This window comes from Cylas formicarius, unplaced genomic scaffold, assembly GCF_029955315.1.
Source record: "Cylas formicarius isolate icCylForm1 unplaced genomic scaffold, icCylForm1.1 PGA_scaffold_7__23_contigs__length_41026272, whole genome shotgun sequence".
NCBI classification, from domain to species: Eukaryota; Metazoa; Arthropoda; class Insecta; order Coleoptera; family Brentidae; genus Cylas; species Cylas formicarius.
In genome coordinates this window covers 12,026,294-12,042,704 of record NW_026844352.1, presented here as the reverse complement: position 1 = coordinate 12,042,704, position 16,411 = coordinate 12,026,294, and the positions used below count along the sequence as shown (strand labels likewise).

Genomic DNA, 16,411 nt, shown 5'->3' with positions numbered 1-16,411 from the left:
CGGAATCATTGTCGTTGAAAGTCGACTTTTCGGCTTTTTGTGTTTCGCGCTGACGTCGGACAAAAGGGCCACAAGGTGTTCCGTACTTTACGCCCTTTCGGGCGGCAAGGAGAGAGTGTGTGCTACATAAATTTCGTTTTTGCTGAAAAGAGTGATAATTAACAAAGGTCGGGCGCAATTTGTACGTGACAGATATTCGCAAAGCAGGCCCGCATTAAGTGTGCTAATCTTCCGCTCTTTAGGAAGATTGGCCCTAGGAAAAATATAATTATACGACGACGCCTAAAAATCTCATCAGATTATTCTCGTTCGTTTAAAATTTTAAATTTATTTGCAAAAGTGAATATTTAAAAATAACAGTAAATAATGCTTAGCTATGTTTTTCTGCAAACAAATGATCACCTACCTAGCTCCAAATTGAAACCCTTACCTACATGTGTATATAAATTATAAAAGTTCACATATACATTCAAGTCTTTTAATAATATTTAAATGAATAGAAATTCTAAATTGGATCTCTTATTTTTTCTTTGTTCGTTTCTGCAATGATTAATTTTATTTTATTTTAAAAATGTAGTTGTAATTTATAAATTTTAGAGTAGTTTCATTTTTAAAAGTGTATAATATTATTTCTAAAAGGTGTAGTTAGAATTATAATTATTTCTGCCAGACATTAAAATATATGGAAAATGTCGAAAAGACAAAGATAACAACGTACACTCTACGTACATAACACATAATCAATAATGCTTAAAGATAGGTCACCAACATCATTTATTAAAAACTGAATTAGTTTGATTTTAAAATTCCTTAACGTCTCTTGGTTCGTTTCATTATGCAGTAGATTGAGTCAGAAGAATCCACAATCTAGATGATTCAAGGGTTACCGCAATTGCGAATATGATGCTTACTTTTTTCAAAATTTAATATTGCTGTTATTAAAGTTACGAATACGAAGCTCCACAATAAGGATACAACAAATTAAAGTGCGGTCTACAGGCCGGCATGCTGCTGAGGGCCCTGTACTATCTTTTGACACCTACTGCAGCACATTCTATTTTAACATGACACATACAGATAAGTTGCCAAGATTAGTTGATTTTTGAAGGTAAATTGTCACAGTTTTCCAGTTTAAATTTTGGTCTGCTATAATTCCAAGGAATTTTGTGCTACCCACCCTTAGAAGTCCCTCTACAGCAATATTAAGAGAAAGTTCGTTTTTTTAATTTAATTTAATAATAATTTACTTATATAATTTAAAAAATATTTTACATCAATTATCTTACTAATACAATAACAATTGAAGGTGAATTCAAGTAAGGATATTTCTTCAAATTTTGTTTTGGTAATGGAAAATGTTGGGAGAAGGGCGTTGATGGTTTAAAATGTTCCCTAATTCTTAAAATTTAGTTTTTTTCTGAAAATTTCAAACGTAATACCGTATTCAATTTATCAACAATTAACAGTACCCGCTATATTTTTTATTTCTTATTTCTATAATTTATTTTATTATTATAATGTTTATTATATAATTAGCCCAACTATTTTACTTTGTCTGTAAATCCGATCTCTGGTTTTTCAGAGTAAGTGTGAGAAGCTCTGGTCATTTTGTAACTAAATGTGAAAAAACATTTTTTTTTTGGTAATTAATAAAAATATGCGATGAACTTAATCAATTATGTCTTTCCAATCCTCAACCATCAACTGCAAAACTTATCACATACGTATTAAATTCTTTTAGGAGTATACTATTCAAGCAAATAAAAATTAATAAAGAGGATGTAGGCTAAGAAGAAATTGCAAACAGGGATGATGATGTGGTCTAGTGAACAGCATCTTAATGTATGGAGCAAAGATATGGGGGTGGATAAAAGTGAAAAATGCTTAAAGTGTGTGTTTGGAGTTGAAAAAGAAACTGCAGGTGAAAGGAAAACAAAAAGCAACAATTAAAGACTTAATGCATTTAAGAGAGTCCACAACAACTGAGCAGGTGAGAGCAGTGCAAACTGGTAACAGCAAGCTGTAGAGACATAAAAAGTGAGACAGTATTCCGAAAGAGAAGAATATGCACCTTCACCACAGTTACCTTACCTTTTATTGTAGAGCCGGTACGTCTAAGTTGGATGGAATGTGATGTATGCAATCCTAAACTACCATTAACCAATTAAATACATCAGTCTATCAAATTATTAAGGAAACAAATTTCAACAAAACAATATGGACAAGCGTGAGTTGCAACTATTCATGACGACTTTGATTCAAATTTAATACAAAAACCATAATATTTATTAGTGATGTTGGGGAAATATCCTATCACGATTTTTCACAATGCGGAAGTTTTCTTCTTAATCAGAGTTAAATGAAAAAATATGTCTACGAATACAAAAACTTAATGATGCGGCTTTTTGCATTGCTCGGGCCGTCGAATACAAAACCGACATCTTGTAAATAGGCACCTACGGTCGCGTTCCGACAAGATTGTTATCACTTGATCGCTTCCGAGAAAAAAGCCTGATTACCAACACACGTTGAACTGTTTGATCGATTTCCCTGCTCGCTATAATGCACTCCTTCGCATTGCAAAACGTCTTTCTGTACCTGTAGGCCCAATAAATATATCAGTTGTCTGTATATACGGGACGTCGTTTTTCTGCGTCTTATTTTTATATTCTTAACTTTTAATGAATCGCAAAATATTGCAAAAGGTTCGGCACTGTTTTTTCTGTAATTGCGGACCTACTGAATTGATATTGGATAAATAATATATTTATTTTTATTAAGAACGTTTTAAAACGGGTCATGCCTTGATACCTTGGTAGGTTGCATAGGCATACGTAATTTTTCTAATAAAACAGGAACCACATTGCCTATTATTTATAAAGGTTTTCTCATATTAGTTGTCTAGACCTTGATTACTTATTAGGATATGACTTCCGATCAAGTTTATCAACTGAATCGGGTTGCTATTTTTTATCTAGACCGAGGCTTTGCTAACAATATTTTGATTTTATTTTAAATCTGAATGACTGGGTAACTTACATTCTGCGAGGAACCAACTTCTCTGCAAAAATAAACAATACCTCTCTACGAAATGTTCTGGGGATATATATATATATATATATATATATATATATATATATATATATATATATATATATATATATAACAAATTTTAGTTAATTGGGGTATCGGTCCTGATGAGGGCTCAAATAAAAGGCTTTTGTGCTACACCAAGTTTATTTTCTTCTTCAGGGGCTACAATATGAAAGCGGCTCTTAGTTATTTAATACTAAAGTCTTCTAGTTAAAGTACTTACTGCTACAGTGCCATTATAGGCCAACACCAAACTCATCCGGATAACAGAAAGAATCAAATACGACCGTTAATTATTATAACCGAGGGCAGCCATCTAGACGAAATTGTTGTTACATTTTATTTAAACGAATTTTACTTCAAACGCAAAACGCAAATGATGGAAAGGTTTTATTAATATGACTACCGCCAGCCGTCCAGTTTTTTTCCCTTCTTTTTTTCCTTTTGTTACCTCCTTTTTGTTTACAAGGCACCTAATGTATAGAGGCTTGGGACTATTTTTCTAAATTATAATTACATTGTGACGACACTATTATCAGCAAACGCAATTCGTTGACGAATTTGGTAAAAGACAACAAGGGTCATGTGATAAAAAATTCAAAACCATCAAAAAAAAAGAACATAAACAAATTTCAAAACTTGAAGTCGCAACAGCATCACTTAACAATCAAAACACAAGATAATTGGGTTAAGAATATTTCAGAGGTTGAGGTCCCGGATGATGTCTTGAGGTTTCTCTCTTTAGGTTCGAAATTTTCCGTGCCACCAAGATGCAATGAAATCTCAGTCAAACGTTTAATTGCTGATGTAGAAACTATAATTAAAGTTGTACCAGAGAACGCAAAAAATACTGTAAGAGCTAAGTTTACTAATGTATTGACTAATTTTTTAAAACAACCGGCAAAGCGTAGCTATATAGACATTTTGTTAAAAAAGACAAAAAAATTTTTTAAGGATCACGCTGAGTTGGTCGTTTCTAGGGCCGATAAAGGGAATGTGACAGTTATTATGTCTAAAGATACATACATTCAAAAATCAAACGAAATTCTGATGGATCGGACCTATTACGAGCGTCTCAGATGTGATCCTACATCTACTTACCAACAAAAAGCTAACAAACTTGTCAAATCATTAAAAGATCAAAAACAATTAACAAATGAGGTAGCCAAAACTTTAAATATATATAATCAAACTTGTCCTAAATTTTATGGCTTACCCAAAATACATAAACCCCAATTGTCCTTAAGACCGATAATTTCATCAATTAATGCTCCGAACAGTAAACTGGCTTCATTGTTGACTCAGGTTTTAACCAAAGCATATAATAAGAATAATGATTATTTCACTGGTGATTCATTTAAGTTTTCTTCATTTATCAATGACAAACAATTACCTAATAAGTATGTTCTTGTGAGCTTGGATGTCGTCTCTTTATTTAGTAATATTCCATATAATTTGGTAGAAAAAAGTATAAAAAAACATTGGAACAGAATTAGAAACCACACTGATTTGTCACAAATTAGTTTCCTAAAGATACTTCAGTTTGTATTTGATACAACGTATTTTAGATTTAACAATGAATTTTACAAACAAAAATTAGGTACACCGATGGGTGCCATCATTTCTCCAATATTAGCTCAATACGTTATGGATGACCTACTTGAGGTGTGCGTAGATAAGCTGTCGTTTCAGTTACCATTTCTGAAAAAATATGTGGATGATATAATTACTTCCATACCTGAAAGTTGCGTGAGGGAAACTCTCACAGTGTTTAACAGCTATGATGCACACATACAATTTACAGTAGAGGAGGAAATTGATAAAAGCGTACCATTTCTGGACACTAAAGTGATCCGGAACAACGATAACAAAATTATATTAGATTGGTACATAAAACCGACCAGTTCGGGGAGATATATGAATTTCCACTCTTACCATACAACGAAAACAAAAATAAATTTGGTCATAGCATTAAAGACACGAATAGAGAGGATTTCTCACCCATCACTAAGACAAAAAAATCTTAATAAGCTTTACGACATGCTGATTAACAACTCATACCCAAGTAGGTTAACTAAAAAATTGTTATATAGCACGACCCCACTAAGAGCTCCAAACCCGCGGAACACGGTCGTCCACTCAGATAGCCCAGAAATGGACGATCTGAGATGTTTTTATTTTTCATTGCCATACATTAAAGAATTAACGACCACACTCACAAAAATTCTGAGAGCACAAACAAATATTAAGATAGCATATAAACAAACAAAAACATTGGGGAGTGTCTTTAGCAAACTAAAAGATAAGGATGAGGTACAAAAGAATTCAGAAGTAATTTATAGCATCCCCTGTAATCAGTGTGATCAGGTATACATAGGACAGACATCGCGAGTACTTAAGGATAGAATTACGTCACACAAGAGTGATTGCAGACTCAATAAGAACACCTGTTCATTAGCAACACACTCTAACCAAATGGATCACGATGTTAACTTTGTTGAAACAAAAATTCTCCATAAAGAAAGCAACTACAACAAAAGAGCAATTTTGGAAATGGTGGAGATCTTCTTGGAACCGAAATCGGTCAATAAAAGATCTGACATTGATGGCCTCAGTGTGATCTACTCTAATGTCTTAACTTTACAACCAACCGTCAATCGAATTGCGTTTGCTGATAATAGTGTCGTCACAATGTAATTATAATTTAGAAAAATAGTCCCAAGCCTCTATACATTAGGTGCCTTGTAAACAAAAAGGAGGTAACAAAAGGAAAAAAAGAAGGGAAAAAAAACTGGACGGCTGGCGGTAGTCATATTAATAAAACCTTTCCATCATTTGCGTTTTGCGTTTGAAGTAAAATTCGTTTAAATAAAATGTAACAACAATTTCGTCTAGATGGCTGCCCTCGGTTATAATAATTAACGGTCGTATTTGATTCTTTCTGTTATCCGGATGAGTTTGGTGTTGGCCTATAATGGCACTGTAGCAGTAAGTACTTTAACTAGAAGACTTTAGTATTAAATAACTAAGAGCCGCTTTCATATTGTAGCCCCTGAAGAAGAAAATAAACATTTTCGAAAGCTTGGTGTAGCACAAAAGCCTTTTATTTGAGCCCTCATCAGGACCGATACCCCAATTAACTAAAATTTGTTATATATATATATATATATATATATATATATATATATATATATATATATATATATATATATATATATATATATATATATTACGTATTGATTCACCGATGGAAAAATGTGATGACACTATGTTCCGGGATATCATCCGTTCGCTCGTTGAACTCCGACTGGAATCCTGCAGACGTTTCGCCAACGGATATATATATATATATATATATATATATATATATATATATATATATATATATATATATATGTATATATATATATATATATATATATATATATATATATATATATATATATATATATATATATATATATATATATATATATATATATATATATATATATATATATATATATATATATATATATATATATATATATATATATATATATATATATATATATATATATATATATATATATATATATATATATATATATATATATATATATATATATATATTAGCTTATTATTTCAAATTAATATACAGTAAAATAATATCAAATGTATATTTATTCATTCAATTCCTTTACCTATACAAAATAGATAGTAGTTTAATGAAAATTTCTTGTTTTAGTAGAAAAATGAGTGACGATAATAAAAAAAACATCTAGACCGAGTTCTTCGTATATATTATTAAAATTATATTTAACGAAATAATTTTTCGCTTTGTATTCGGCCTACACAACGTTATATTTGGACAAGCTATAATGTAGTCTTTGTCCATGTATAACTTTAAAAAATTTGTTTTTTTAAGTAATATTGTGCATAAAACAGATTAATTTTTAAACTAAGCACATTTATATACAATATATTTCTGAACCGATTGCTTTTGAGCCGAAATGTTAACTGAACATCCAGGAAAACTTTATTTTGTTAAATTGAGTACATAAGGTCAAGAAAAACACAAAATTATAGTTATGATTACTTATATTACCTTACAGCTCTGTTACAAACTATTACTTAGTCGTCTTTCATTTTTGATAAATATTTAAGGACATGCTGTATTCCGCACAACTCTACAAACTATATTTACGCCAAATTCTTGATGTCTTTATCTGTCTTGTTGGTAACCAGACCATAACAGCACTGTCAAAAAATAGTAAAGCGTATACAAACCGACATGATTGAGAGGCTGGTACCTTTCGAAACTGCTGGGCAGCCCGGAGGCAAAAGAGCGACTTTATTGAAATGTAACTGGTCTGACAGTTAATAAGAGACATGGGCGTAGTTAGAATAGTTTTCCTATTCTTTCTCTTTCTGTCAAGAAACCAAAATCATACTACTCTTTTCAACATGCTCTTCCGCACTTTCATTTACATTATTTTGCACAAGTGTATGTGGAAATATGTAAATGTGCCTCTGATTGAGAACTTTCACGGTTGGTTGAAAAACTTATAGTCACAAAGAAACAGCTGGTAGTATGTAAATAAAAGTGTCTGGTTACTGTACTTATATAAAAAATAGAATAAGAACTTATTTAATAGCCATGCTTCTACGAAGTTCTACGCCTATGAGGTGCCTATTATTTACTTGTATGTTACCGTAATCCCAAAACGTTGCTTACGCTGACGATAATTGGGCTATTGAAAGGTTTTGGTTTCAATTCGTCATCGGAAAAGAAATATTGTAGGTACCCCTGCGTGTAAAAAGAAATAAATCAAATTTTGACATTTTAAGCTTGAAGAACATTTAAAGACTGGAAGCAAGTGACAATTTGAAATATACATTTACCTACTTCATGGTACACATATTAGATGCGACCAAGGGACTTGCAGCTTTGGATAAACAAATTTCGATTTTCTGACGATATGTTGGAAAAAACTGTAAACTATCATGTTGATTCTCTGTTAAATTCAAATATTTTTCGTAAAGACAAATGAGAACAACTAATTAATTTGTAACAAAAAATCCGAGAGAGTTAGATTAAGTACCAGTTATAAATATGTAGAGTTTGAGTGATTTTTTCCGCAATCTGAAAAAAATCTAACGTTATCTTAAATGTCCAAGGATCGATTCAACACAATTATCTGACTTAAATTGCCAGAAAAGCATATAGAACAGAAAAATGTGAATTTTTTTTGGAATGATCCTGGAATACTTATTTGCCAATGGTGTCGATATAAAGGTAGGTATCGCATCACTTAATTAACTGCCTTAACTGTTAGAAGATGAAATTTTACCAAAAGTTCTTGCCATGTGCTAATGGTAGTCACAGTCTTTAATGTTTTTTGATGGGTTATGTTTATGTCATGGGTGTCGAACCAAGTCTCGTCTAAATAATTTATATTTTATTTTTCTACCCGAAGTTGGTACGAATCTGAATTAACATCGTTGGATCTCTTTAATATTTTAATGTTCAGATATCGGCGCAATGTTTGGCAAAGGCCTGCAGACAAATTTTGGATTAAAAAATATAAAAAATTAGCGGTTTGTTTTATTAGATACGCTAAAGTTTCAGGAAGGTTATAGTAAATTTTTACTTTACTTTTCAAAAAGTTTTTTAAACCTTGAATGCGCAGAAACAGTATGTGCAATTGTCCAATAATAAAGATAAATTTCAAATGACACTTTCTGTTTGATTCATTACTCTCCTCCATTTCGTTGTGGAAATTTTCTTCAACCTACGATTTAAACGTAACAAATAATAACGATAACGCTACTGATGGAAATGCACAAACGAATACTATTTACAAATCTTCTGGATGCCTCCTGCGTCGATTATTGATAAACCAAACTTGCTCACTCATCAGCACTGGCGGGAACACACTCACGAAACCGGACATTAAATTTTATTCAATTAAACTAAAATTCTTGCATGTAATCAATTCTTCGACCAACGAAAAATCCCAGAATCTATAATAGTATATTATGCAACAAGTGCGGCAAACGGTATTTGAGCCACGAGCTTAATTGGCACGGACGGAGTTTGTGGTACATTTTTGCAAAACAACACGAATACATTGACTGACATGACCGTCAGAATTGACAAACGTTAGAATTCAAGCCGTAGGACAAGAAATTCATGTGGTTAAGTGTCGCTTTACTGAAGGGAGAAGAAAAATAGTATTACAGTAGCATGTGAGAAATAATTCAGAAATAATTATTAGTTTATTGCTCAGTTTATTGAGGACGTTAATAAACGATAGGCCAGGCAAGTCATGACCATTTAACTGCTCTTTGCTAAGCTAGACATAATGATGCTTCCTTCTACTTAAATTTTTCGTATTCAAACACAGGAGCTCCCTTTTCCAGGCTTAACTTTGCCACACGTCAAGTTTGAAAGAAAAACGAAGCAATTTTTGTTAGAGAATCCTTTGTATAGAGCGAATATAAATATGAGTACTTAGAGCTACTTAAGCAAACAACAGCTGCATTATAATGTTGAGTTTATTTCTATATGAAATTACGTAAATTAATTACGTAATAAATTAAATTACATAAATACTTATGCAGTGTCAATCCGCTTGAGATATTATCTGCTCACTTACCATTTGTTGTTTTGTACAATGGGTAATAAAGTTCTTTTTTTCGTATTTTTGCTCTCAGGATACTATTTTTGTTAACATTAAAGGTTATTCCTTTCATGATTCCGCAAGGTGGTTGACCAATACGTCGCTTTAAAGCTCTCTTAGGTGACTCTTTAATGGCACATTTTAATATCTGAAACAGAGATTGCATTATTGAGAGTTTTAAATCTTGAAAATATATTTATATTTATAACATTATGCAAACTGGAGGTGGGAAGCAATTTAAGTATTCAAGTCCCAATATAAATTTTGGGTAGAGAACTGACGAGTTTAACGATTACATAAAAACAACAGCTTCAACCGTAATTCCGTACTTCGAAATATAAAGCTGAATTATTTTTCTTTTAAATACTAATCGTCAGGTACAGGATTAAGAAGGAGCAATTAGATAGAGGTACGGGAATCTATTTTTCACCAGGCAGCATTTTTTTTGTAGCCTTTTAAATCTTTGTTTTAGTTTTTTTAGTGTTAGGGGAAGTCCAACGTACTATACACGTTGTGGGAGAAGCTTCTGCCAAACAACGTGGTAGAGTGTTGTGGTGGGGTTATCAGACCCCGAAACCTCAGATTTAGATTATGAATATCAGTTCTATATTTGATACGATTCAACAAATACGCAGGTGTTCCCGATGCAATAAACTTATGAAAAAAGACATGAGAGCCTTCTTCGTTGCTCCATGTCAAGCTACCCTGCATCCCTTAACTTATGCAAGATGGGAAGGTATTGCCCTAAACGAATGTCAAACAGGATTCTTTAACTCTCTGGATTCTGTTTATATCGTTCTGATCCAAACAGGGACCGTAAACTACATCTACAAAATTAAAACTGGCATGAGTCCTAGGTCTTTAGCGTAGTCAGAAACTGACAATTTTTTTAGTTAGGGTAAGTAACGAACCAGAGCACCGTAATATTTGCGAATCCAAATTTAAATCTAACTGCAGCCACATTAACTCAGCACTCCATCAGGCGTAATTTTCTGATACGCGTTCGACACACTCTAATTAAACATTCAAGGGCCGATAAAGGTAAGATATGCAAATTCGCATTGCCTATACGAAATCGAAAATGGCGTAACCAAAGAAATGGTAGACGTTAATGCGGAGAAGCGACGTTGTCGGATGTTTAATCGAGCTACGTATTCCGCAAAAGCTAATCAGATCACGAGGCGCATGAGACAACGAGTCCGAACGAGAGATTAAGACGTCAGTCGGGCTTAGTTTGTCGGCGTACTTGAAAGTTACACGGCAACAAACACCTTCATTTATTTCTGCTTAGTGACATTTGGCATTCGCCACGCGGATTACCGGTGCCAGCAAAACAGGGTCCCTTTATTTTTCTTCAACGCGACCGCAACCGTACGGCAAGACACCAGGCGGATAATCGCCCATATTGCTCAGTTTTGGGACGTGTATCGTCGCACCAGATGCCACTCACTATAGTTTTCCAATAAATTTCATAATATAATACTCCATAGATATATTTTTTATTTTTTTAACAACTTTTAATAAGTAAGCACTATACTAAACTTAATATTTGGGAAAATTTGGTACCAGAAATAATGATTTTCAACCTTATGTAATGAGCAAAACCCTTAATTTGATTTGAAATTTGATACAAAAAAAATGCTTTAAGCACTATATTTGCATTACAGGGTTTTCTTTTACCACACTGTGCCTTGTATGATATCCACAACAAAATTATACCATACCGTGCCGATTGAAGATTGTTCTGAGGATACCATCTTTACAGATTATGGAAAAGCTTTTGACAGATTTCATCATATGACTATAATATTAAAGGACTGGTGCCTTTTATTGCACTATGTCTCAGTCCAAAATAATAATTCCGAACCATTTCTTGTTACATGTGGGGTACCACAGGGATCAACACTAGGCCCACTATTATTTCTATTTTTCATAAATGACATAGAACAAAGTATTAAGCATTCAAATATCTTTTTGTATGCTGATGACATTAAAATATACAGAAAAATAGTGAATGAAAATGATAATGACATATTAAAATGGTCAAAAGACAATTTGTTCGATTCTAATGTCAAGAAGTGTAACAAAAGTGTAACAAAAAGTCACTTTTCTTTTAATATAAATTGAATAAAGATGCTATTAAATCAGTCACTACAAAAGATGAGCATGGGGTTACAGTTGATACGGAATGCGAATTACCAGTTGAAATCCCTAGTCATGACAATGATTATATCTTACAATTAATAACAAAATAAAATAGATATCTTTAGTAATTCAAAAACATTTTTTGAAAAATTATTACAAAAATAATCTTTCTGAAAAAGTAGTGTCAGTAGTGGTAATTAATTATTTACGCTAGTTTTTAAGTTAATTTACTTTGCTTTGCTTTGTCTAGCTGATCGATGACAAAGTAACTTGTCGTTTCCGGTTAGATTATAGCAAAGCTCTTGGATACTGTTGTATTTGCCAAAGCATCAGGTCATCTTCAAAAATAGTAAATCCATTAACCTTTCTGTGAGAAAGTGCGTACAGCAAGGCTGGCTCCTCTGTTCTTACTATCCTTTTTCCCAACTGCTTTACTATTTTCCAATAAATAATAATAATAATAATAATAATAACAGTAATAATAGTAATAATAATCATAGTAATAGTAATAAAAAATATATATATTTACGAAAAAAACAATACTACAATAAAACAATATACAGCTCGAGGAACGCAAAATAAAAGTTAGGATATTTAAATTTAAGAATGTTTGTTAGTGGAATCACTAGGTATCAAAAAAATAAGGTTAACAGACACCCTCATAGTTAAGAGACGACGACGCTTGTGTCATAATACGGATACAAATTTGAACCTATATATTTTAAGCATTTCAAGTCAGTAAGATCAGGATCAGGATGCCGCTGAAGATGAGGTATTTGATGCAGCAACTAAGATTAAGGAAGACGTTAATTCTAGATGAGATGTATCTGCAGCCCATAACCTCAAGCAAGCAATTTTATTTGCAGCACAAAAACAGGTAGACTATGTAAAAATCATCTAAAATTAACAATGAATGACGTTGTTGTAGAGTTTGAAGGTAATATGATCCGCAAAACATGTTGATTGGCTCTCTCAATACTCCTAAAGATTGCCTAGAAAATTCTACCTAAGTCTTGAAATAATAGAGTCCAATCTAAATTTATATCTGTGTGAGTCATTCATTATCTTTTCGCTATCACAGGCACTAGAAAGTTCAGAACCCGGGCTTCAGATTATCTTACAATGTTAGAAAATATGACAGAATCATTCAGTCTGACAGAAACCTTCAGCTAATATAAGAAAAAAAACAGTTGCTCCTAAAATGATCAACAAATTACCAGTGGTTTATTTCTTTTGCAAAGAAGGCTCAAAATATTTATTTATTTTTGATAACGATTGTGCATAAAAGCGGCAACTTTTTCTTGATTAGATTAATGTCCATTGTTTTTTCATTTTTCCTTTGTATACCAAAAGTTAAGTTTAAAAGCGCTCGTTGATGATACTCCGGATGCATTTCTTATTATTTTTTAAATTTTATATTCATTATGATTAGATTATAAAGTTTCTTTCTTTTTGACTAGTAAGTAAAATAAAAATAATTTATTATAATTCGTTTATGCAATACATAATATTAATGAGAATAAGCCTCAAGTCATTTCCACTTCTAACATTAATTTGATAAGCATTATTTCTAATCGCTTTAATTTTTGTTTGAATCATATTTATTATTCGCATATGCAAGCCAATTTTTCATAATTAGTTCAACGCTGTGACACATATATTTCTGAAGAAACACTTTCAGTATATTACATGAAAGTATATTACTGTAAAATAGGACGTCAAAGATAACACTTTTTGTCAGTATTTTCAAATTTTAAAAATTTATGAAAACTAAAACCATCTCAAATTGCTTACAAATTAAATTATTCTCAGTAAAACAATAGAATATTATGCAACATATTTAGTAAACCGCATCTGGTTGTGTCCATAAATTATTTTTGGTTAGTTTATGTAAATGTATAAAAACGTTTCCTATACGTATCCTGACCATTTCAAACTAGGTCTAGGTATCTATGTAGCATTTAACCTAAACGTCAAGTTTAAAAATTAAAATAATTTCTAAATATTAATCCTCATTAGGTAATTGAAACCAAAATATACCTTTATAAGAACATACATTTTATGAACAATATAGATTATTTAAGTTTGTAAATCTATTCGGCTCGATACAACAAATGATCTCTTTCCTTCGCTTGCTATGTATGATCTAATAAAACATTCAATAATTCTTTTTAATAAAAATATATTGTCCTACGCATTTTCAGTCAAATTACGAACTCATCTTGATCCCAAAAATCCGCAAAGCTTTCTGTTGCCAAAATATTGTTAACCATCCACAAAACGATTCCGATGGTGTCAACTGCCTCACCGGCAACAAAATTCACTCCCTGTTGCCAAATGTTTAAGTCGAATTTACAAAACAAACAATAAACGAGCAATAGAAAACCAAACAATTACGAATATCTATGAAAAATATACAAACGATGTCACCGCCCAGAGGCTGGCCGAATAGAAACCCGCTCTGCCATTGGCCCGATACTATTGGTCCAACTTTATGGAGGGGATATCGTGTTCTACCTCTACCCGAGTTACTCAGGCCCTCAGTCAGTTCTGTCCTAGTAAGCGTAGGTCGAGTGAGAGCTTTGGCGTACGTTAGTTCAAAGTGTATGTGCATATGTTACAAAATGGTGAACAACGAAGAAGCAGTAACCGCTCTGCCGACGATGGCGAGAACCCCGTTGAAATTTTCGTTTTCCATCACTTCGATATTGTCGGAATCTGCCAAAGAGGGGCCGAAAAGTCCGAATGTAGCGAGTAGCGAGTCGGAGCATAACGATTCCGATTGCGAATTAGATGTTATTGGAGATTGCGACTCTTCGCCGTTGGATTGTTCGAAAACCGGCGAAACCGACGATAAAGATAAGGAAAAAAAGTCCAAGGAAAAACCCCCCTATAGTTACAACGCCTTGATAATGATGGCGATTAGAAACAGCCCTGAAAAACGTTTGACCCTCAATGGCATCTACGAGTACATCATGACCAATTTCCCGTACTACAGGGATAACAAGCAAGGCTGGCAAAATTCGATCCGACACAACCTCAGCTTGAACAAGTGTTTCGTGAAGGTGGCGAGGAGTTACGATGATCCTGGCAAGGGTAACTATTGGATGCTGGACCCCAGCGCAGAAGACGTCTTTATTGGCGGAACCACTGGGAAGCTACGCCGTAGGTCGACCGCCGCGTCTAGATCCAGACTAGCTGCCTTTAGAAGAACCTTGTCAATGTATTCACCTTTGCAACCGGTTTACCATCCGTTCTATCCCGCATCCAATACGACCCAATTTTGGCCGTATATTCAGACCGGATCACCAACCGTGTTGAGACCGTGTCCCATACAGCCTCAGCCTTACAACGTAGAGCGGCTTTTGGCTGTACAGCCACCCAGGGTGAACTTGGGGGCTCCGTTTTTTCGTAGACCCGTCGATTACGGAAATTTGTTACTGCCAGATCATCTGATAATGTCGCAGTACCACCAAAACACACGTTCGCCTTCCAGTAGTCCGGACTCCAGTAGTGGTAGCGACGCGTTGAATACGGTCATGGTACCTAGACTAAGTTAACTTGTTCCGAATTAGAACAGCTTTGTTGATCTCATTTTTATTGTTGATTATTGTGTTGTTGTACATAAATATGTAAATAAACCGGTGACGCTGTTAAACTGACGCGTATGTAAGTAAACAAATGACTATTGTGATGTTAGATTTCAGTAATATATGGATTATACGTATGAATAAATTTTTATTTTTTCTATTTCGACCGTTTTTGTTTCCGTCTAGTCCCGAACGTCAATAAAAATATTTACGGATTATGTTTGGTTTTAGACCTTGGCCAGAATATATTACCTTTGGGATCAGGTTTATTGTGGGTTAAACAACAAAAGATTTTACGGTATTTTATGGTAGTGTGCAATAAAATAATTACAAAGTCAGAACTGTGGTGGGGAGGTCCAAGTCCGATTGCTACATTGTTAACTTTCGGATGTTTTGGTTACGACAAAATTTTAAGCGCTACTTCTAGGTACCAGCTCGCATTATGAACTAGCATTTGAAATCTTTAAATTATCCTTATTAATGATTATTTTGACACCAAAATAAAATAATGTTAAGAAGGTATACCTGCATACTACTATGTGGGAGATATACGTACTTACATATATACATATTTTGCATTACCTAAACGAAAAACCTTTCACTCAAACCAAACTGCGAGAAAATCTGTTAACATAATTTTCTCTATATATATATATATATATATATATATATATATATATATATATATATATATATATATATATAGATAATAATAAATCTAAATTTAATAAATCAAAATAAATCAATAAAAATGATAAAATATTTTTTTCGAACGCTTGTTTGAGTGGCCTAAATAAATTATTGTTCTGGAGCCAGTGCTGAAGCTATAGATTTGTATTTGACCACAATCATTAAATAATATACCTACCATTAAAATATAGAGTGGAGCGGTTATAAAATTTCTTCTGATTTAAATTG

At 32.9% G+C, this 16,411-nt stretch overlaps 2 protein-coding genes across 2 annotated transcripts; both read left to right on the top strand.

The window, feature by feature from the left end:
* The first annotated feature begins 4,479 nt into the window (after window positions 1-4,479).
* On the top strand, window positions 4,480-6,228 carry LOC132704957 (uncharacterized). The gene is made up of 2 exons (XM_060675315.1): window positions 4,480-6,081; window positions 6,143-6,228. The coding sequence occupies exon 1, from the start codon at window positions 4,702-4,704 to the stop codon at window positions 5,788-5,790; it is 1,089 nt and encodes a 362-aa protein (XP_060531298.1). The 5' UTR covers window positions 4,480-4,701; the 3' UTR covers window positions 5,791-6,081; window positions 6,143-6,228.
* Window positions 6,229-14,461: 8,233 nt separating this feature from the next.
* LOC132704869 (forkhead box protein fkh-2-like) lies at window positions 14,462-15,610 on the top strand. Its single transcript, XM_060675169.1, has one exon. It carries the CDS (start codon window positions 14,510-14,512, stop codon window positions 15,461-15,463), a length of 954 nt encoding a protein of 317 aa, XP_060531152.1. The 5' UTR covers window positions 14,462-14,509; the 3' UTR covers window positions 15,464-15,610.
* Window positions 15,611-16,411: the final 801 nt, after the last annotated feature.

Coding starts and splice junctions, on each gene's coding strand:
- LOC132704957 (XM_060675315.1), top strand. CDS start 4,702: ATGGGTGCCATCATTTCTCCAATATTAGCTCAATACGTTATGGATGAC.
- LOC132704869 (XM_060675169.1), top strand. CDS start 14,510: ATGTGCATATGTTACAAAATGGTGAACAACGAAGAAGCAGTAACCGCT.